This window comes from Canis aureus, chromosome 9, assembly GCF_053574225.1.
Source record: "Canis aureus isolate CA01 chromosome 9, VMU_Caureus_v.1.0, whole genome shotgun sequence".
Taxonomy (NCBI): domain Eukaryota; kingdom Metazoa; phylum Chordata; class Mammalia; order Carnivora; family Canidae; genus Canis; species Canis aureus.
The window spans coordinates 41,208,333-41,231,075 of record NC_135619.1 but is presented as its reverse complement, the minus strand read 5'-3'; the positions used below and the strand labels follow the sequence as shown (position 1 = coordinate 41,231,075).

The 22,743-nt window shown below is 43.2% G+C and overlaps 1 protein-coding gene across 1 annotated transcript in view; it reads right to left on the bottom strand.

Moving 5' to 3' along the window:
• The window catches only part of RHOJ (ras homolog family member J), a 79,422-nt gene that overhangs the window by 7,286 nt on the left and 49,393 nt on the right, over positions 1-22,743 (bottom strand). The window contains exons 2-4 of the mRNA XM_077909565.1: positions 15,999-16,057; positions 6,071-6,235; positions 4,173-4,268 (exon numbers count right to left, since the gene is read on the bottom strand). Coding sequence (XP_077765691.1) covers positions 4,173-4,268; positions 6,071-6,235; positions 15,999-16,057 — 320 coding nt within the window. The remainder of the gene's footprint in view (positions 1-4,172; positions 4,269-6,070; positions 6,236-15,998; positions 16,058-22,743) is intronic.

Here is a 22,743-nt window from a genome sequence, read left to right as displayed (position 1 = left end):
TTTCCTTCCTAGTCTCCTACTTTGTCCACCTGACAAACTCGTCCTTATCCTTCAAACCTGGCTCAGATGTCACTGGCTCTGAGAAATTGTCTCTGAATCCTCCTTCCCTGAATGTGTCCATCACTACCCCTCTCTGCTACCTCAGTACTAAGTATTCATGCAGGGGGCATGAGGGAAGGGGCCATGGGCCTCTTGAAGGAAGGCATTTCATTCTTGCAACCCAGACTCCAGCAGTGAAGTGACCAATCAATTTTCAGTGACCATGAGAGAAGAAAGAAATGGCCAGCACAGAAAACAAGGAGGTTAACGGTGACTTTTGCAGTCAGTAGGTGGGTATTAAAGATTCCAGTTGATTAAGATGACTGAATATTGAGGAGTGCCTGGGTGGCTCAGTGAGTTAAGTGTCCGACTCTTAGTTTCGGCTCAGGTCATGATCTTGCCATCGTAGAATCAAACCCCGCGTCCGGCTCTGCACTCAGTGTGGAGTCAGCTTCAGATTCTCTCTCCCTCTCCCTCCTTCTCTCTCTCTCTCTCTCTCAAATAAATATATAAAATCTTAAAAAAAAAAGGTATCTGAACATAGATTACAGGATTTCTGCAGTAATTTTGCTGCTTTAAACCCACTGGTGCATGCATGTCACAAAGCCAGCCGGAAATAGGTACAAAGACAAACAGTGAGAAAACCAGTAAGAAAGACACAGGGTGAAGAAGATAGCAGAGCAAAAAGAGGCCAAAGGCTGCAAAAGGGAAAATGTTTTGTTAAGAAATACCTTAGGAAGTTGGAACTTAGAAAATCATGTTTAGGTTGCATCAAATGGTATTGGGAAAGAGAATGCACAAAGAATTATATTCTTAGAGCTAAAGTGTAGCAAAGTGTCCTGCACATGCTAGGTGGTCAGTGAGTTACTGACAAGCACACCCAGTAGCAGTAGCGATGTGCGCAAATGGGGAAAGCTGGCTGGAGATTAAAAGATGCAATAATGGCAGGAAGAGGGAGAATAAAACAAGTAGAGAGATAATGATGAATATTTATTATCAATTGATACAAAATATTTATGTAAATGTGGTTGACTTTTGACAAGTGTAAGGAATTGTAAATATGCATGATGTTAAAATATCCTTTAAAAATAAAATGCCCTTTGAGGCTAAAAGGAGATGATAGATGAAAAATGCTTTGGAAGTTGAAAAGTCTTGAGCAAAAGGAATTGGATATGAGAAATTTTAACGTGCAAAGCTTTTAAACTATGGGAAGAATGTGCACATTAAAATATGGGGCTTCAGTGTATAAAAAAGAAGCCCCAAACCTAAGGGTTTCTTTTCAGAATAGAGGAGGGAAGAAGAGCATAGTGGGAAAAGCAGTTTCATATCCCAGCTCTGCCACTTTCTAGCAGTGTGACCTTAGCCTCTCTGGGCCTCAGTTTCCTCTAGGAAAGTGGAAATAATAATACACACACCTCAGGGGGTTGCTGTGAGGATTAATTAAGACAAGGCATGTGAAGTGCTTGGCATAAAGCCTAGCGCACTGCAAACACTCCATAGATACTAGCTGTTATTATAAACTACTTGAAAGGAAAGTCAGGGAGCAGAGAAACTTAAAGCATCTCTATAATTACATGTGTTGTGATGAAACAAGTTAAACTCTTGCTTGGATTTCTTCTAAATTGGATTTCGTAAGCTAAACATGATTCTCTCTGTATCTGAGAGCAGTTGCTAGGAGAAACTGGCAAAAGGCAATAAAGTGGTGAACTCAGCCATTGTTCCTAAAATTAGTATGAAACGAGATGGGAGGCTTTGGAGTGACTTCTTTTCAGAGGGAAAAACAACCCCCTAAATGAGAAGTTAGGCCAGGACACTGACAACATGATGGTGGCGCTAGGACAGAAGCGAGGCACACAGACCAAGCTCCTGCAAAATGCTGATTCTCCCGGGGGACCTCCTCGTTGTGAAAAATGCATAGCTGGAAATCACATATACTTGTTGGTGGAGTTATTTGTCTATGCGCCTTAGTGAGGGAAGTTTCTTTCTTTCTTTTTTTTTTTTTAAGATTTTGTTTATTTATTCATGAGAGACACACAGAGAGAGGCAGAGACATAGGCAGAGGGAGAAGCAGGCCCCATGCAGGGACCCTGAGGCAGGACTGGATCCCAGGACCCCGGGATCATGACCTGAGCCAAAGGCAGATGCTCAACCACTGAGCCACCCAGGTGTCCCTTAGGGAGGAAAGTTAAGCTGAATGTGTGAGGAAGAGGTTGAGGAACCTATAGACATGTATCCATTTTACAGGAGGCAAAATAAATGGTTGGAGGAGACCATGGTCAGGTACGCAAGGATGACATCCCCACATCTGAATTAGAGTTGCTTGGGGGATTAACTGCTGCACGAATCCAACATGTTCATCTCCCCAAGACTCTTATTTCCTCACCTGCAAGATGAGACACACGCTATGTGCTTCAGAAAATTACCTGGAGGCTGAAATGAGGCCGAGCCTGCAGAGTGCTTAGTATCCTAAGAACTCAATGAATGGCTCATACTGGTAGTTATGACATGATATCCACAGAAGTAGGAAGTGTTGTCTCAACAATTTGTGACACTTTCTCATGTATCACGACCATAAAAACATAATTCTATTTAATTCACTTCGGTTTGAGTGTATCACTTAGTCATGGTGCCTGTAAGAACATTTTAAGAAGAGAAATGCATACATCTTTGTTCATGAATTTGTAGGTAATATTCTTCTTGACTGGTTTAAAAGGGTGACTCCTTCTCTGCCCAGTGTATGCATTTTGCAGGGTTGGTTACTTTAGAAACTTTAGTCACTTTAAGATTTTATTTATTTATTTATTTGAGAGAGAGAGAGAGAGAGAGAGCGCGCAAGTGGCAGGGCTGGGGGGTGGGGCAGAGAGAGACTCTCAAGCAGACTCTAGGCTGAGCTTGGAGTGCAACTTGGGGCTCGATCTCATGACCATGAGATCATGACCTGAGCTGAAACCAAGATTCAGATACTTAATCGACTGAGCACCCCAGAAACCCCTAGAAGCTTTAGTTACTTTAGAAAAAGAACAATTTCTAAAACCTCTGGCCCGGGTCTGTGGGTTTGTGACTAAATCAGTGAGGAGGTGGACTCAGATTATGGAAATATGATTTAAAAGCCTCTTCGTGTATAAAACAGCTCCTCCACTTGTCCCCATTTTATTGTCTGCTTTGGCACACACATCTTGGTGGTAATCGGGAGACAAAGATTTGGTCTTACGTAATTTCCCCATCAGAATCACCATTCACGTTAAGCTCTCAAGAATGAAGAAAGGTTGGTGAAAACAGTTCCAGCTGTGAGCTAGTTGATATTATTCTGTCAGCAGCCACTTGGATTCTCCAACTGGTTACCTTCTGCTCTATGTTACTCTTCTAGATACTGTTTGTGACATAATCCAGTGTCCTAAGTGGCCATTCATTACATGGGGAACAGATATAACCCTGCCAGACGCTAATCCAAGTTTTTCCCAAGGAAATCACAAAATGCCTTTTATGGGGTCATTTCAATGAATTACATTGATAATAAGCAGTGAGATATACAAATATATACCTAATGACTCACTTTATTCATACTAAATAACAGCAACTGGATATTCTAAAGGTTGCTAAATCAGATGATAAGTGCTTCAGCAGTTTAAATTCACCAAGTTTGTTTCTTTCTTTTTTCTTTCTTTCTTTCTTTCTTTCTTTCTTTCTTTCTTTCTTTCTTTCTTTCTTTCTTTCTTTCTTTCTTTCTTTCTTTCTTTCTTTCTTTCTTTCTTTCTTTCTTTCTTTCTTTCTTTCTTTCTTTCTTTCTTTCTTTCTTTCTTTCTTTCTTTCTTTCTTTCTTTCTTTCTTTCTTTCTTCCTTCCTTCCTTCCTTCCTTCCTTCCTTCCTTCCTTCCTTCCTTCCCGCCTGCCTGCCTGCCTGCCTTCCTTTCTTCCTTCTTAACAAGAAACTGACAACAGTGGCTGGGAAGAACACTAACCAAATGGTCGGTCCCTTCCAGCCTAACTAAAACAGGGGGGGGACAGCATGAAGCAGACAGAAGACCCACGAACACGTACTTTAAAGCAAAAGCCTACGGAGCTCACCCATTCCAAATCATACACCAAATTCTTCTCTTAGCATATATTTAAAATTAAATTCAAATCTGACTCTACCGCTTTTGCAAGCTTCACACCATGCTCGTAGGTGAGGGGTTTCTCTTTCATATACAGCAAACGGGCCAAGGTTTTGGGGTCATCTCGGAGATCAATCTGGCAAAAAAAAAAAAATACACATGTGACCAACTCACATATTTTTTCAGACCTAACCAGGTATTTTAAACTGTGATATGGTAGAGATTCCCCTCTCCCTCTTAAGATCTATGAAGTTGCTCACTTTTCTTTAAGGAGGCACATACACATGTCCATGTTACATCTAAAAAAGTAAAGTGTTTTCTTCGTAAGTGTAAACAGCAGGCTTTCCATGTGTTTTCTTCTTCAAAAGCAAGTCCCCCGAGAGCTGAGGACTTACTCCTGAGGTTGTCTGAGGTGTTTTTGAAATTTCCTATTTATTTTTAGATCCCGCTTATAGGAAATGCACGATGATCGATCGGTCTTATTACCTTACAGTGATGCCTCATTTGATCCGAAATTATATTACTCATTTCTTAATAGTCTATTTCCTGGCTCTGAATACATCTTTGTCTTCACCCTCATGGGGATAACGATTTGCCTTCTGTTGGAATATTCTAAGGACTGTCACTGCAGGCTCTGAAGGCACTTCCTCAAGAGGAACTCCCAAAGGGTCTGCTCAAGGAATACGTGTTAATCTTTTCAAAGGTAGAACTGCTTTGAAAATGGTATATACATTTGGATTAGTTTTGGTAATTTAATTAAATATTTTAGTTGCTTTAAAATCTCACTGTGTATGTGAACCTATGCATACATGAATGGGTGTAAACGTGAGCTTGAATTTTAAAGAAAAACCAATATATTCATCTATTATTAGAGGTCCATTTATAAGCACATTGCTCAGCTTTCCTAATTTGTGGGTTTCTTCTTGTTTAGTCCTGATTGCTCAATGCAGTGCCCGCCGACGATAAAGCAGGCTCAAATGGCACAGAGATGCTTCTGTCCTGTCACATATTTTGGCAGCAGGGATGTAGGCCTTACCTATATGGTCGAACATTATCATCTGGAATTAAGGTAAAAGACTGCATTTAAAGAATTATCTTTCAGAATAGAAGCATTAACTCTACTCTGAGTTTTGGATATGTTAATTATCTGTCCATATCTTTTCTAGGAAGTACTTTTCTTTTATCATTTTTGAACACTTCTCTTTGTCAGAGTATAAAATGATGTATAGAAAATAGGAGCATATGAAACAGATAACAATAAAACCCATCAGTATTATTACATTTCTGTGTCTTTGGATAGTAATTTAAGTTTTAACATAGCAAAGAATAAAATCCTTTCAAAACTAGAAAAAAGTAGAAACAATCTTGAACACATTTGTGCAATTGGCTTACTGTTGGAAATTCAAATTATAGAACTTTATTAGCTTTCAAAACACTTCACAGCCTTTTACAATCACAGGTTTGTTTATCTGATACATCTGTTTTTAACTTCCCTCCTAAGATCTGTAAGACCAGGAGGTTTAAAGGGAACGGAGGAGTCAATTTCTGTCTTCCTTCTCCAGTGGTGTTAAGGAGCTCCTGTTATCAGGTGCTCATTCTGACTGCTGGAGTCATTTTGACATTCACACCCATTTTGTGACTTTCAAGCAATTGTAGATTTCAGATATGAAAAATATTAGGTAGTAAGTGTGATTGACATCCCCACCTCATTCCTCTGGCTCAGGGCTGGAGAAGGGTGTCTGCTTCAAAAAGTACTTTGTTATTTAAAATAAAAAGCAGAGACAGAGGGCTGTCTATCGAATTGATATATCCGAGACTCTCTTATCTCTTGGTGAAAGAGGATGCTCAAGAGACACCTAAAGGGTCTTTCCTTTTGTGCTGCCCTCCTGCCCCTCCCCCCCCACCCCCCCCACCATCTCTGCCATCGCCGCCTCTAACCTGAGTCCCTATGAGGACATAAGGCACATGAGGCATGCAGTCCTTCAACTCCGGGACCCATTCCTCCTGGACGTTGTGGTAAGAGGCAGGATTTACGACGGAGAAGCAGATCAAAAACACATCCGTGTTGGGGTAGGAGAGTGGCCTCAGCTGGTTGTAATCCTCCTGCAGGAAGAGCAAAGAGTTTGTGCAGCCTGGGAAAGGGCGTTCCCCTACAATTGAGTGTCCTGGGCCAGGATTCCCCTGCAGGGCCCTAGGACTGGGTTCCTTCCCAGCCCTGGGATCTGGTGGTTGCCTCCAGGTATTGCTAGAAATAGAGGAGCCATCAGTCAGGAAAACACCCTTCCTTGTGTAAAGAGATTATAAATTGCCCCCTTTTAAAGAACTTAAAGAGAACTTTTTTTTTTTTTAGCAGCTTCGGTGAGATAATTTACATACTATGAAGTTCACCCATTTTTTTTTTTAAAGTTCACTCATTTAATGTATGTAATTCAATAAGGATTATTGCAATATCCTGTTGCATTGGAACTATGCTGTATCGAATGATTTAAATTAGTGCAGCATTGGCCAAGGCACAGCAATTCTCTTCCTATATGCAATTTTAATTTAGAATAAGCTAGCTATAAATGTAAAGCAAACAGCTGTTGCCAGATCAGACCCCACAATTTTGTAGAAATGTATTTTGTGAGAGTTTAAAGTCCAGATTTTGAGATTTCCTCTTACGTCTACCTAGAGGCTATTGTGTGGCCTAATAAATAAAATACCATATTAATTATTTTTCCCCCCAAACACTATTCATACCAGAATATGCTCTAAGTGAAGAGTTCCTGGTTACATAAGTTGTTGGTGTATATACTGTTTTAGTGTAAAATGATAAAGACAAAGTAAAACATTGGATCATCTCAACTTTGGGAAAAAGTCAGCAGGTACCTTTTGTACGTGAAGTGTTTCAGGAGGTTCCAAGGTAAATCTGCTATTTCGATATAACATTTTATATCTTCATAGAATTTAGTAACACATAAGCCAAAAGTAATTTTATTTATGTTGTATACTTATACCATGTGTATATGCTATGTATACATATGTGTTTGCACATACCACAATTGACATGGTAGTCAATTACATACATGCATACTTTATATATGTATGCACACTATGTACATGCACATACTATACATGTTTAGGGCAACCAAACCTGCATATTCACACTTAATCACATACATAGACATGGACAACATAACAGTTCATTTATTAGGATTCTGATTACTCTCCCTAACATTTCAAGCAAACTATAAAACTCATATATGCTCATTACAAAAATTCAAACATTCCCTAGAGTAATCCAGAGAGTAGAAGTGAAAATTTGTTTTCACCTTCTATGTGATCTCTAATAGTTTTTCATCTCTTCCCAGAGGAAGCTATGATTTAAGAGTATCCTCCTGAATATTATATATTTATAATAGATATAACAGATAGAATAGACACGTATTTAGTTTTTTTTTAAAATTGATTGCACAGTTCATATTGCTGTGCCACTTGATCTTTAAAACTTAATATGTCATGGATATTTAAAAATATCAGTCTTGCCAACTTTCTATTGACTCTCATGATGTCTTTATAATAAGAGAATATGTCCATACATGGACACGTGTGACTGGAAGGAAGTCCCTTAGCGTGTTGAGTATGGCATCTCTGGTCAATGGGCATGCGCTGATCTATTGTTAAGCTACTTCAAGTGCCCAGTCCTCAGGGACTCTGGAACACATGGCTGCAGCTATTACCACTGCTAATCCCACTAGAATCTCAGCAAAGGTTTTTAATTACCTAACCAAAATCAGGGCAAGATGGCAAGGATGCTGAAAAATCCTAAGTTCTCTTTATACATGAACCCTGTAACCAAACCTTCTTGCCCACCATCTCTGCCCTGCTTTCCTTTTGCTCTGGGGCTTTTCCTTAGGATGCAGCCATGAGGCTGACAAGCCAAGACTCTTCTTCCCAGGCCATAACTTACAGCTGTGCACAATACCACCTGCTCTCTGCCATTTCATCCTCCCATCTGGATTGTGATAAATGGAGCAGGGACCATGCTGTTTTTTTTTTTTTTTTCTTTTTCTCATGCCCTACTTATACTCTGTCCACAGCAAACAGTCCATAAATGCCGTTGACTGATTGGCTGACACCAGGTCTGCAGTGACCTGCAAATAAACACGTGGCTATTCCGTGGGTCATTTATGGCAGAGTTTTTGTTAGAATCACCCGGGGAGATTTGAGAATATCTTGACACCCTGCTAGCCAACTACCTGCCTCTCTCCCCACACTGCAGGACCAATTAAATAACAATTTTTGGAAAGAGGGCCTGGGCATTCCAGTCTAATCAGTTTGGAATTGGCATGGAGTTGAGAATACCTGATTTGCATTGTTCTTATCTTCACAATCACTGAGGATGCATCAAGGGCTTAGCACGAAGGGCCAGGCATTGTTTCAGTCACTTACTTGCATTACCTTGTTGAATCTTCACAGTTGCACTGGAGAGGTAGTAGCATCCACAATCATATTTCATAGAAGAGGAAGCTAAGTTTTAGAGAAGTTCAGTAATGAACTAATGTCTCAGAACTATTAAATACTGGGATGGATTGTTTAGCCCGAATCCAGCAGCGGTTCTTAATTGTGACCACATTATTTGCTTCAGCTCAGAACCTCAAGTGACAGGTTAAGCATTTTTTTTTTTTAAATTAAGTTATCTAGGAATCTTAATACAGACTTATGCTTTACCCAGGAATCTAAGAAATGTGAGACCTTGCATGTTTTAGATCGATTCGTGGCCTGCAATTGCTAGAAATTACCAGCAGATGGAAGCAGATACTGTATATTTAAAACCTCAAAGTCCTAAAACCAGAAACTGTACAATCAGAAGTGTCACAACTAGATAAGGTAGGAACAAATAACTGATGGTCTGAATGGATTGTGTTTATTTGATTCTATACCCAGAAGCTATCAAAGCAATTCTGCTTACATTCTGGAAGAGTTAGGAAGCCCATGGATTGAGAATGTGAGAGGAGTCTGGGGTTTTGATCCTTTCTTTACTCCTGGCAGGGTAGCCAAGGCCCTCCAGCTGAGTGACCTTCCACTTTGTCCTTCGCTGGGGTTTATCTTGCTCTGTATTCTGGATATCTCTTCTGTAGAAGCCTTAGTTCTGCTGTGTAACTCCAGTCAAAAACCTTGATTAATTTTCTCCTGTGCATGTAGCACTGTTAAAGAAGCTATATGAAGCTGATAAGGTCAGTAAGAATTGATTCTTCCCTTGCGGGAAAGAAAAGGAAAATATAGAAGTCACTCAATTTATTTGCAAGTGAGACAGGCCAAGTTTCTCTTGCTCTTGGTTAGCTCTGTGATAATAATGTAGAATATTTATTTACCCGAATCGGAAGAGCACAGATCAGAGCGGGAAGAGGCCTTTGAGATCCTTTAGTGCAGTGGCTCCCCAGGTGTGGTCGCTGCCTAGCAGCCTTGGCCTGGGAGCTTGTAAGGAATGCACATCTTCAGGCCCTGCGCAGCCCTCCTGTGGCTGTGGCCCTGGGCAGGGGCTTTACCAGCTGTTTTGCGACTTTGTCAGGTGACTTTGTTGCAATTCAAATTTCAGAACTACAGGTTACTGTACTTCCCTGTCCCCTCTGCTGATTTCAAAGTCGAAGAAGCCAAACTCTAGACAGCTTGAGTGATTTCATCAGAACTGATCAGAATCAAAAACACCTTTAAAGAAGCCCTCACATCATGGGCTGGCAGGGCTCCTGTTGGCCCCCATTAGCCACAGGCTGCAGCGATGACACATGGCAGGGGGTTCAGAATTAATAAAGGGAAGTGTCCTCTTGAGATTGAGTGCTGGGCGGGTGGTGGGAGGTTGGGGGATTTGAATTTGTACCAGCTGATAAGTTTTCCACAATAGGGCACATTTTAAGCCTAGGTTGGATGACCACATGTTGAGAGGATGTAAAGGAACTCTGAGAAGTGGTTAAGTGGTTTAGCTGGTATTTGAGGCCGCTTACAATGTTGAAACTGAGGATGGAAGGCTGGTGCTTGACTGTTTCTGGAGGAGACAGCATCTCAATCTAAAATTGCCACTCGAGTAGGGCTTTGGAGGGCTAAAATGGACAAGGGGGCTGAGGTGGATGGGGAGGGGCTCAGGGGATAGGGAGGGATTTGGGACTTTAGGCTCTTGAGTACCAACTTCACCCTGAAGGCGGAGCACTGGTTTGCAGACAGATCTGGCACTTTCGGACGACTATGGGCCACTCTTGGGAAAGAGCAGTTCAGGGGAGCCTCACTGGATGGCCACACGCCTTCCGTATAGTCTGGAACAGCCAGAGCATGATAGTCCAGGTAGTGAGGAAGAGAAACGATTTGACCATTCCTTCACAGACTTTAGGGCCCCTTGAATCTTGTTAACGTGCAGCTTCTCATTCAGCAGCAGGTCTGGGATGAAGCCTGAGAATTTATTTCTAACAAGTTTCCAGGTGATACTGATGCTCTGGTCCAGGGATCACACTCTGAGTGACAAGGAGAGTTGTACTGAGTCTCTCCTCCCCAAGCCCATCTATCCCTGATGCATATTCAATTGGAAATAGAATTCTGCTTCCAAGTCCTCTTGGGTTTAGTGACATTTATCTTGGATTTTAGCATAAGTCTCATTTTCATAATTCTCCCATAAGTACTCTCCTATCTGTCAGTCTTGGTTTGGAAAATGTGAGCAACATCCAGAGGGTGGGAGTGTAGCATAGTGCTTAAGAGGCATGGGCTAGGGAGACATGTTCTCTGGGTTCAAATCCCAGCACTGCCTGTGACTACTGTGTGATAGTAGGTAAGTTCTCTCTGCCTCAGTTTCTTTATCTGTAAAATGAGATTAATAACAGTGCTTGCCCCATAGGGTTGTTTGAGGATGAAATATTAGTATGTGTCGACCACTTAGAGCAACGTCTTGAATGTATTAAGTTCTTTAGTGGTCAAGAGTCCATCCTGTCAACAACAGCTGCAGTGTCCCTGCCCTCAGTGGATACCAGGGCTGAATCTGAAATTAACTTTTTCTAAACTGAATTGTAACAGGACCCACGTGCTTACATACTCTAATAGCAATAGCATTCTGAATCAATGTCCCTACAACCCCATATTCTTTTATAATTTGAGAAGTAAGATTGTGTCCTAAGGTTACTTTTACTGATAACTTGTCATGTGAGCAAACTTCTTTCTAATCTCCGGATTGCACACTTCTAAAACCACATTAAGGCACATATGAGCAAGAAAAGTTGAGTGGCTCATTGAGGAAAAACATTTGTTTTGAGGCGTTAGGCAAACTTTCCATGGAGGATTGATGCCAGATTCTGTGCTCCAGATGGCCCCATTGGGTCAGACAATAGCAAAAGGGAAGGTTCATGTCCTTCCAAGTGGACCCTGGTTTGCCACTAATGAACCCCAATTATACTTGCCTCATGGGCCTCTTCAAACTCTTCAGGACAGAGGCACTTCAGAAACCAGAGCAGATGAAGACATGCAGTGTGTAGTCCTGGCTCAGGGAGAGGTGTGGCTGATGGCCTTTATACTCCCACACTTCCATGGTCACTGGTGACCACCGAGATGCTCGGGGCTGTGGTTTCTCAGTGACAGACACCCTTCCATGCTTGCCAACATACAGACAACCCCCTATCCTGAGGGGCTTGTATGCCAAGAACCCGGGGGGTTCACCCTGCTGAGAAGCCCAGCTCCTGATTCCAGGAGATTCTCACTCTTCCCTGGTGGTGCTGCCAACTGCCACTTTTGCAAATATGGCCTTTGAGATATGTCTATCCTGGAGTTTGGCCTGAGGGGCCACAGTCTGAGTAGAGTTTTGCCCACATGGCTCTTGTAGTGGAGGGCCCACTGACAGAAGGAGGCAAGATGTCTTAGTGCTATGGCTGGCTCCATTCTAGGTGGCCAGCAGCAGGATGAGAGGATGCCTGGCTCTGAGCCATGACCGGGGACCGAATGGTCCCCCAGCTTGGCATTCCTCAGTTGGCAGATGCCCAGGCTTTGCTGCAGCATCCCCACCCCAGCATCCTGTTCTCTACTTGGTCTCTAATGACGCACTTGAAACATACTGGCCTGCAAGTATGTCATGGAAAAGTCGGCTCTGGGACTCTTTGTAGCTGAGCCAAAGATCTGAGCTCTAGAAATGCCTTTCAGAAAAATTTTCAGTAATGCACTACTAGAGGCATGTGCTGTACAGCATAACCTGGCACGACCTCAATAGATTTGGCTTACAGGCCCAGCCTTATTGCCTCTTTGGTGTGAGCTGAGGGGTAATATGCAGAGTCAGTTTGTGAAGAATCCCTTCCCTCATTGCCTAACTTAATGTTTGGAATTCTATCTAACAGATGAACCAGAGTGCTGAAGACTTTGTTTTCAAAGGATTCTACTTAAAGTCCAAATATGTGTTTGTTTTAGGGATTTGGGGAGGGAGCGCATGTTGCGTAGGACCTGCCATGTGATAGGAGTGTATACATGTGACCTCATTTAGAAAGTGCTTGGCGCGCTTCTGAATGGCCAGGAGCATGCCTCAGGTGGGCCTGGTGGGGGCCGCAGTGGTGACCGAGGTACACTAGGGATGACAATGTGGATGGAGCCAGGTTAAATTGTTTTGTCTAGGGCTAACTTTGAGGGTGGTAATGCCAAGTTCCTATCACTTTGCTTTGCAGAATATGTGCCCCTTGAGGTTGTTTTCACTAACTCTGACCCATGATTAGCTCAAGACAAAGATGAGGGACACTGCTTCCTGGTTTATTCATGTGAGAAAATCTAATTATTCAATTACAGCAAGATAGAATTCTAGAGTTGGTTTCAGAGACTTTTTTTTCTTTTTTCTGTGGTTCAGGGATTAATCAGGTGGATCACCTCTTAGTAACTCTGACCATATGAGTATTTTTGAATTAGATGAATGTTCCTTAACCATGTGACCTCAGTGACATTTGCTGGGATATAACTGGAGACAGTGGAGGATCTTGCCTGAGGCTGGAAGTGGAAATTTGGGGATCATGTTTCTAAGTAAAATGTGTCCCAAAGCCTTATTGGCAGAGGTATAGAACCAGGGGGATCAACTCAGGTAAGGAGTATTTTCTGCTGCATCCTCCTGTTAGAGCCATGCTTTGACCACCAAAGACTTTATTGCATAAGGATCATGTAGGGGATCTTCTTAAAATGAATTTTCGGAGTCAATCGGCTGGAACTGGGGCCTGAGAATCTGCATTTCGAGCAAGCTCCCTGGTGATGTCGATGTTGCTGGTGGACCCCACACTTTGAGTGGCAAGGTTACAAAACAGTGATTCCTTTTTTTTTTTCAGCCCCAGGCTTGAACTCATGACCCTAAGATCAAGACCTGAGCTGAGACCAAGAGCCAGATGCTTAACAGATTGAGCCACCCAGGCACCCCCAGGACAGTGTTTCCTAAAATATGGTGTATAGACTAGTGGCAGCAGCACTAAGAAGCCTGTTAGAAATACAAATTCTTGGGCCTCATTCCAGACCTATAGAATCAGAAATTCTGGAAGTGGGCCCAGGGGCTGGGTGTTAGAAGGACCTGTACATGATTCTGATGTCTGCTCAAGTTTGAGAATCACCACTATTATACAAAATGAATTACATGTTACCCTTTAGTGTAACTCACACCAATATTTAATGATCCTTTGCTACTGGAAGATCTTCCTTGGGTCTAGCCTCAAATCATTTTGTTTAATTACTCTAGGTCTTTTAGGCCTTCTTGAAGTAGTCTGTGAAAAGTCCTAATCATAGAATTTTAGGCCTAGAAGGAACTTTAAGATGTGTCCTGATTTCTTTACCCCAAGCTGCATGCTCCCCAATGAATCTTGTCCACCTTTGAGCTTTCAAAGTAGCTGGTAGAAAGCATTAGAGGAAAGCATTAAGTTGAGGAAATATTTATAACCCACTTGTTGTGATATTTTATCAGTGCCCATCGCTTCTTCTGTGTCAGAGGTTTGGATCATTCTATTTTCTTCAATTTGGAGTTTGAGGATATTTTTATACTGCCTTAGAGCTTCAAGTCCTATATTAGTGTTATTTAAAATTTGTTCTAAAAAGGACAGCAGTGGGAAAGAATAATTAAACTCTACGGGAGCTTTTAAACAGTGTCATTGGATTGGAAATTAAACAGAGGCTTGGGAGGTTGTTCTGGGGACAATGAATGTGAAGAAGCTAACACTTGTCATGGATTGCTACAGAAGAAGGGAGCACTGGGTGGGAGCTTTTCAGAAGGCGAGAGAAACAGAGAGGACTCAGAGTCAGGCAATAATCTTTGCTGTACTGAACTTTTCGAACTAGGTTATATTCATAAACTCTAAGTATGGGGATGAAGGGTATAAACTGTCCCTTTCGGGCTATGAGTTTCTGATGAATGGCAAACCCTAATAACTAGATGACTGAATGAAAGTAGGCAGATTCGGTCCAAAAAGCAGTGTGCCTTTATCACCGGCAGGCTTTCTGGTGGAGGGGCAGTCAAGCAGCAGGTACACTGAGGCCGTTGTACCTTAACCCAGAGGAGCCAAACCAGTTTTCCAATTTAGGCATTTGGAGCATCCTTTCCTGGTTGTGTGTCTTGATATTGATATGAGAAGTCTCCTGCACTCCCCAGTTCCTGAGAGTAGATGGCTAAAACAGTCATCTGCAAATGATGGGTAACTGACTAACTCTTAGGAGTCTTGAGTCTGGTGTATGATTTTCCAGGTTCCCCACTGTCCTGGCCTGCCCAACATCAGCCTCTGGTGTCCCACAGACATTTATACATGGTCCTTGCAGATGCACACAGAAATCCCCCAAAGAATGCCATTTATTATTATTTTTCTTAGTACAGAATTTTCAAGTTGAGCAAAAAGACGTATCTCCAGATAATTGTGGAAAAAAAAAAAAAAAAGGCCCAGACAAATGCATGACTACAAAGAACAATTACCAGGAAGCTCACAGTGGGAAAGAGCATGGTCAGTGTTCACTCCAAAGGACTTAAGATGTATGAGTTTGGACAGACTGAACAACCCGCTGATTTTGACCTAAATAAATGACCCAATGGTAACAAAAGCTCTATCAAAGAAACTGGGCCACAGCCATCAATTGCTTAACCCATGAATTTTGTAACACTAGAAACTTTTCATAGTGGAGTGTGGGGTGCAAGGAAAGAAAGATGAGGTGGCATTTTCATCCAAGTAAGGCATGTGCTAACTGAATAAATATTGAGGGTTCATTCTAATCTACAGCCTTCCATTATTGGTTGGCCACATTCTCCAACTTGAAGACACATCTCTGACAGAAATGAGAGTATTTCAAGAATCTTAGAGAATTTAGAGTCAACTTCCAGTTATTCAGGGGTCGACCCTCACTTTTGGAAACCATTCAGGATCCTGGCTTTTCTTCTTCCCAACACTTCATCCATCTCCCTACCCTATCCCCGCTCATTCTCCGTCTCTTTTTGGACTTTTCCATGGCTCATTAGCCAATTCAAATAAAGGCTGGGCAAAGAATATAATGTGAAAAAAATGGGTGAAACTAAAATTCATAAAATTGACTCATTAATCCCAATCTGGAATTGGTGTGGTTAGGAAGAACTTGAGACTCTTGGCCAAATTCATTATTTTAGTTATTGATGGTCATCCATCAATGAATGAATGAGTATTTGCCTACCAACACCTTGAGTAACATAATGATTTAGTTTTTTGTAGTTATCCGTGTTATTAAGATATTAAGAATATGCCTTTGGTTCTCATTTAGATAGACAATAAATTTGTCCTGAGTGATCAGAAGAGGTAATAATATCTGTACTCTCAGTCTCCATGTGTCTAGCCAAATGGATCATTCTCCCCACCCCCCAAACCCTCAATGAAGCAAAATAGCAAAAAGGTACCTGTCCTGCAGTGTCATACAGTCCAAGCAGGTGTTGCTTGCCTCCCACTGTCACAGTAACTAGAAGAGAAGACAAGAGGAGAGTTTATAAATGCCAGCTTCAGTCAGGAGGCTTCACATTTCTTCATGCCAACATCTTCCTGGGCAGTAAGGACAAGCATATGCCTCACCCATGTAACATTCTAAACCAAGCTGACAGTGCGATTCCCAAATGCAAGGCAACCTTAGCCTGAAGTGAGAGCAGATGGGCTCAGCCAAGTCCAAATTTCTCAACTGAGATGAATATTATCGGTGCCACGAGGGTACTCTGTAGGCTACTCATCGATCCCTGTGTAGGCCCTAGGATATCAAGCTAGTGAAAGGAAAAGGATGCTGGAAGCTTTCTTGGTTTGGTTATTTTTTTTCTTTTGTTTTGTTGGGGCCATCTTTCAGGCTACAGAATGGTATGAGCAACTTCTCTGTTCGAAATCTCTTGGCTTTGGTCTGTCTCTGAAATGTTAATAAAATCATGAAACAAAGAATAATAACCCACCTACATATTTTATAGTCTATAAGGCAGGACTAAGAATGACACAAGAAGGGCTTAACATTTATTTTATAAAAGTTTTTCTTTTTTTAATGAAATAGTCCAGTGCTTTAGCCTAATTGATTTATTACAATACTGAATGTCAGTTGCAGGAGGAGATGTGGGATGGGTTTGCTTGCACAGACCTAAAGGGTGTACGTAGAGGGAAAAGTAGACAGTCTGATTTACCCAGCTGGCTTCCTGCCTTGCAAGTAATTGTGTCCATAAGGGAGAAGTAATAGAGGGATACCAGCCACTCTGTACATGTCTGGGGATGAAATAAAGTCTCAACTTGTAACTAAACTGAGATCGAACACCAGGAATGCAAAAGTAATACAATCTCACAGTGGATGGAGAGAGTGAATTTAAATCCCACCGCCCCCCCCCCAAAGCTCCATTTAATCTCTTTTTAGAAAAAGGAAGTAAAATGTGAGGGAGAATGTGATTTTTTTCCCCCTACTTGATCAAAAAATGTGCAAGTGCAGCGTAAAGATAATTTTGGTTCTTCCAACTGTTGGCTGTGCAGGAAAGAAAGATCCACTGCTCAGTAACCTTTATCACGGCCTCTCTCACACATGCCCGCTGCCCGCCCCATTCTTCAGCCTGTTGCTGAGCCTCGCTGATTTGGTACTGATTTGACTTTTGTTTCCAGGACCCTGGGCTACATGTATGCTACGTACATCTCAATGGCTCATTCTCTGAAAAACACTTGTTTAGAAGTGCTGTCTCCCTAGACACCAGGAACGATTTCTCTAATCTACCCAGATCAACATGTGTTCAGCCTGATAACATGGCTGCGGCCACTCAGAGGAGCTTCCAAATGTGTGTTTTCAAGTGGTGAACCCAGCTCCGTGCACCGCTGCTGACAATGCTGACAGAAGAGGGGCATCCAAACATTTTTGTTTCCTTTCACATGTCAGGCAAGCAATGGAAATGAAGGTGAGACTGTGTGGCCCAGAGCTTTGTCTTGTTTTATTTTCCCCTTCCTACATGCTCAGAACCCAGTCAGATGTTCCCGAAATCTGCCTAAATGGTTTCTTTAATGACCAATTCACTACCTAGTCATGGATCAGGAATGAAGGGAAAAAATCCAACCATTACAACATGGAATTTCCGGCCTCTGGTGAGCCCAGTACACACAGGTCAGGGGCAGCTGTTCTGGAGACCGTCCTGGAGCCTCCCACGACCTACAGGCCCAGGGCCATCTGTGGAGCGAGCTGCAGATGCGAGTCATCCTCACGGCCCTTTGGGCACTGTGGATATTCCTGAGCAATGGCTCTGACCTTTGTCATAGGAGCTCTGGGGCCTTTCCCTCTGGCCTGCTCTCCCGTCAGCTTCACTCTTCTCTCCCTTGGCAGCTTTGACAGCCGGAACTTACACCAGGCCCGGGGGAGTGCAGGCCCAGTGAGGCTGGGCTGTGGGAGGAGGCTCTGGGCAGTCTTCGCTTCAGTCTGTCCTTCCCTAACTCAAGGCTTTATTGAGTTCCTGGAGCACACTCAGTATTGGGAGTAGAAACACCAGATGTGATTCCTCCTGTCATGGAGTGCAGGGACGAGCGGTTCATGGGCAGAGCCTGGGCACCGTGACATGTAGCAAACACTATGCCGGGGCAGCGTGGAAGAGTGTGGGGGCACACAGTAGGGACATCACTGTATTACTGTGCGTGTGTGCACGTGCGTGTGTGCCGGTAGGGGTGGGAACGTGCAGGGGCACTGCTGCTAGTGTGTGCATGTGCTACACACACACACACACAAACACACTCTCTGCTGGAGCTTCATGGCTGTGAGTCACTCAGGGTTTACTGGGGGATGTGGGCAGGAATAGGTGAGCATGCAGGGTCTGGCTGCCCTGACTCACTAATTTTGATTTTTTTCTGAAGGCTTTGTTAAGCTGTGAAAGTCCCCAATTCTTTTTCCTGAAGAAAGTAAAAGAGAAGGACACCTGGGTGGCTCAGTGGTTGAGCATCTGCCTTCGGCTGATGGCATGACCCCCAGGACCTGGGATGAATCCTTCCTGGGGCTCCCTGCTCAGTGGGGAGCCTGCTTCTCCCTCTGCCTGTGTCTCTGCCTCTCTCTCAGTGTCTCTCATGAATAAATAAATAAACTCTTAAAAAAAAAAAAAGAAAGTAAAAGAGAAGGAATTGAAGTAATTTCCTGTACCAAGGCAAAATGGTGGGAGGAGGGAGGATGGCATTTTTCAGGTGGAAATCTTGCTGGCTTTCAGCTTTGCTGGGTAGTGGCTGTCTGTTCTGTGTATTTGGACAGCCCTGGTGGAAGGATCCTAAGGGAGCTTGTACCTCTGTCCCTGGAAATCACTGTTCTTCTCTCTTCTCTGCCCTGTTAGTCTCCCATTTTACTGGAAGGCAGATAAGCAGATCACACAGATGACGCTAGGGAATACCAAGGGATAGATCCAAGCATTAATCATACACTGTCGAGAGTGCAGATGGCTTTGTGAATCCATATCTTAAAGTAGCAGGGCATGCCTTATTGCCAACCTGTATCCTACAAAGTTCCTCAATTTGGAAACAAATCAGTCATGACAGCACAGAAGGTAGGTGTGCCCTAAAATGCTAACAGCAAATGTAGTGAGGTTGAAAGAGCAGGATCTTTTAAGTCAGATGGTTCTGTGTTCAATACCTATCTTTGCTATTCACCATCTGAGTGATCTTGGGAAAGTCACCTAACATCGCTGAGCCCCTCCATTCTTATTTGTTAAAAATGGAGATAACATCACCTATCAAAGAGAGCACTTGTGAAAAGCAAATTAAGTGAGAAAATGACTGACACACAGCCTGGTCCACAGTAAGTGCTGAGCAATTATTACCTTCCCTCCTTCACCAAATGCTTCCTGAACCTGAAGTAATGGCAGGCTCTCCACTGAACAGCCAGGGCACATAGCTGGTACAAAAATTCATAATGTTTGTGAATTACTGGTCACTCTCTACCCTACATGATAGCTACTTACATCCAAGTCTTATATCTCCCACTGGATAGGAAGACCCTTGAGGACAGAATCTCCATATTTCCTATCCTGCGCAGGCCACAGCCGGATCCCTGGTATATGTGGTTGATGCTGAACACATGGTACACAAGTGGAACACCAGGGGCAGTTCAGAGGGAAGAAAGTCCTTCAAAATGTGCCAAGCTGCAGCTTGAAGCTCCCTGCAAGGCACTAACTGCTAGGAAGCACCTGCAGCCAGCAGATCTGTTGGCAGGCCGTGGTCAGGCTAAAATCCCAGATCACCAACTATTCTTGGAGCTATTAGAGTTGTTTACCGAGCTTAAAGGGGTTTTAAAGAGAGCAGGCCAAATGACCTGCTAATGGCTCAGTTGGTTCTCTCAGTAAAGAGTGAGGAGTTGTCAGTGACCTGTTAAGATGTAAAACGAGGGCCTTCTTTAGATCCATTAAACTCTTTGCTTCCTTGTGTTCCTTTGGGCAGATGGGAGTGGTTAATTTTGTGAGCTGGATGGGGTGCTAATGAAGTCTAAGTCAGGGGTTTGCTCTCTTAAAGGATCAGTGAGTTTCACCCAGAAAGAAAATGTCCCAGTCGGGCTCTGAGCCTACTCCCCTCGGCATTTCAGTCACCTCGCATCTGCCCCTGTGTGTGTCATTTGCAAACCTGGATGAGGAAGTGTGGATCGTTCCTGGGAAGCCAGCTCTGACCAGCAGCCCAGCCCATCAGAAGCACCAGGAAACTGATCCAGAGTCCCTCGCTTGCTAGCTGATGGGCTGGCCATCTCGTGTTCCAAGAGCAGTCTTTTGAGGTCGACATGATGAATCCAAAGAACTGAAATAGTGGGAATGCCAGGTCAGTTGGGAGGAAGCCGCCCTTCCATCCCCAGCACCTAGCCAGCTGTCTGCATGGCTTATGTGGAGTGTACTCTATTTGGGAGGTTGGATGAGGCACATTCGACGAGGTGCCTGCATGCAATGCCGTACAGGTGCTATTTTGGAGGAAGAAACACTAGATTATATACATAGCAAGAAATAGAGTTTTAAGCAAGTTGAAAACGTGTTCTCAGGTGAGCATAGGGTGAAGATAGGTCAAAGATTTATTGACTCATTGGTGAGAGAAGCGGTAAGATGACAGATCTTGTACAAGGAGCATTTTGAAGAATTGACATGTACAGGTACTTAAAAAAGCAAAATGTTAGGATGGAATGACTAGATTCAGTGGGAAACTAGTTGTTGTCCTATGGGAAAGATAACCTTCAGTGTTCTCTTTTCTACTAAACAGGAATTCTTTGCGTGTCTATCTGACAAGATTTACAAGTTAACATGCACCTTCAGAAAGTCTAAGCTTCTTTCTAGTTAACAGCAGGATCAACCAAAGGTACATTCCCCTAGATTATTGATCCCTGGGGGGAAGGGCACCCCAACATGGCAGCAAAAGGACAGTTTCATGCTCTTGGCCTTATATCTAAGCTTCAGGTAATTTTTGTTCATGTCTGAATCCAAGTTCCTGCTTTGTGACTCATTTGGTGAGAGGTTGGGCAAGCCAGTAGGTCTCTCTCACCTGGAAAGTAAACAAATCATGTTTACCCTAAGGGGGAATAAAAACTCTTTCTAAGCCGTTCAAAATCTGGGGGTAATCATTGCAACAGTTTGTCCGCGTCTAGGGGGCTGTAAGAAATGGAGAGTTTAAGTGGAAATTTTCGATTCTGACTCTCATCATGCTTAGCTGACTGGACGTCTTCAGGGTCACCCACTGATCTTTTCTTCTCTGAACTGACCTGTTTTTCCTCGTTTCTGGAAGAGCCCATCTGGGGCAGTGACTTACCTAGCTTCACCGGCCACTCTTAGGAGCTGCTTGTGTGTGTTTGTGACCTGGTTGAAGCCTCACAATGTGCATGTTCATTTTATAAGGAACCAGCTCAGAAGCATCTGAGATTTTCTCCAAATTAAGGTAGGTTAGAAAACTATGAAGCTAGAAATACACAATACATTTGCCTAAATATCAGTGGTGATGAATTCCTTCCTGATGGGTTTCAAACTTCCAACAGATATGATCTTCTTCATGCAGCTTGAAACCTTTTGTACCCATCTACACCAGCCCACCCCAGCCAGCTCTTTCCCCTTTTTTGCAAGGAATGCTTCTTACTCGCTGAGCAGCAGACTCTCCCTCCCCTTCCACCCTCTCCCCACCCCACCCCTCGCTCCGCCCCCAAATAAAGTTGCCTGGGGAGGTCTTTTATTTGATGTGTGGTATGAGATCTTGTTCTGCAGAACACAGACTGAGGAGAAAACCAAACAGGCGACCTGAGAATCTGTTAGGAAGGACTCCAAGGGCAGCCTGGGTGACCCAGTGGTTTAGCGCTGCCTGCGGCCCAGGGCCTGATCCTGGAGACTCGGGATCGAGTCCCGTGTCTAGCTCCCTACATGGAGCCTGCTCCTCCCTCGGCCTGTGTCTCTGCCTCTCTGTCTCTCTGTCTCATGAATAAATAAATAAAATATTTTTTTTTTTTTAAAAGAAGGACTCCAAATTGAGGACTTTTTTTTTTTTTTTGGTTAGGTCTGTATATGTGTCCTACAATAAGGAGAACCCCATGTGAACAGGGTACCACATATTTGCCCTGCATTTTCCATCCCTGGTCACATTTCTTTCTCTTGACAGGGGATTTGGTTTGTAGTTATTTCAAGTTGTAACTGCCCTGGATTTTAAGGCAGAAGAACTGGATGGAACTGTGTACTCACTGTAAATGAACTCTGGGAGCTTGAGCAAGCCATAGCTTTTCTAAGTCTTGATTTTCTCATTGGAAATTTGAGGAGCAAAAGAGAGCAGGAGTATGACGATTTTGTACAGAGCAGCTTTCACAAATATAAGGTGGCATCACTGAACAAACAGCTTCTTAAAGAACAATACTTTTGAGGGACACATGGGTGGCTCAGTGGTTGAGCATCTGCCTTCGGCTCAGGGCATGATTCTGGAGTCCCTGGATTGACTCTCTCATCTGGTTCCCTGTGGGGAGCCTGCTTCTCCCTCTGCCCGTGTCTTGCCTCCCTCTCTGTGTCTCTCATGAATAAATAAATAAAATCTTAAAAAAAAAAAGAACAATACTTTGAGAACAGAGCTTGTGGGAATGGAGTTGTCTTGGCTCTGGGTGTGGGGTGGGTGTTCTGGAAAAGTCTGCCCTTGTCAGTACTTGTTTGATGATGGAAGAGACGGAGGAGGAGGAGA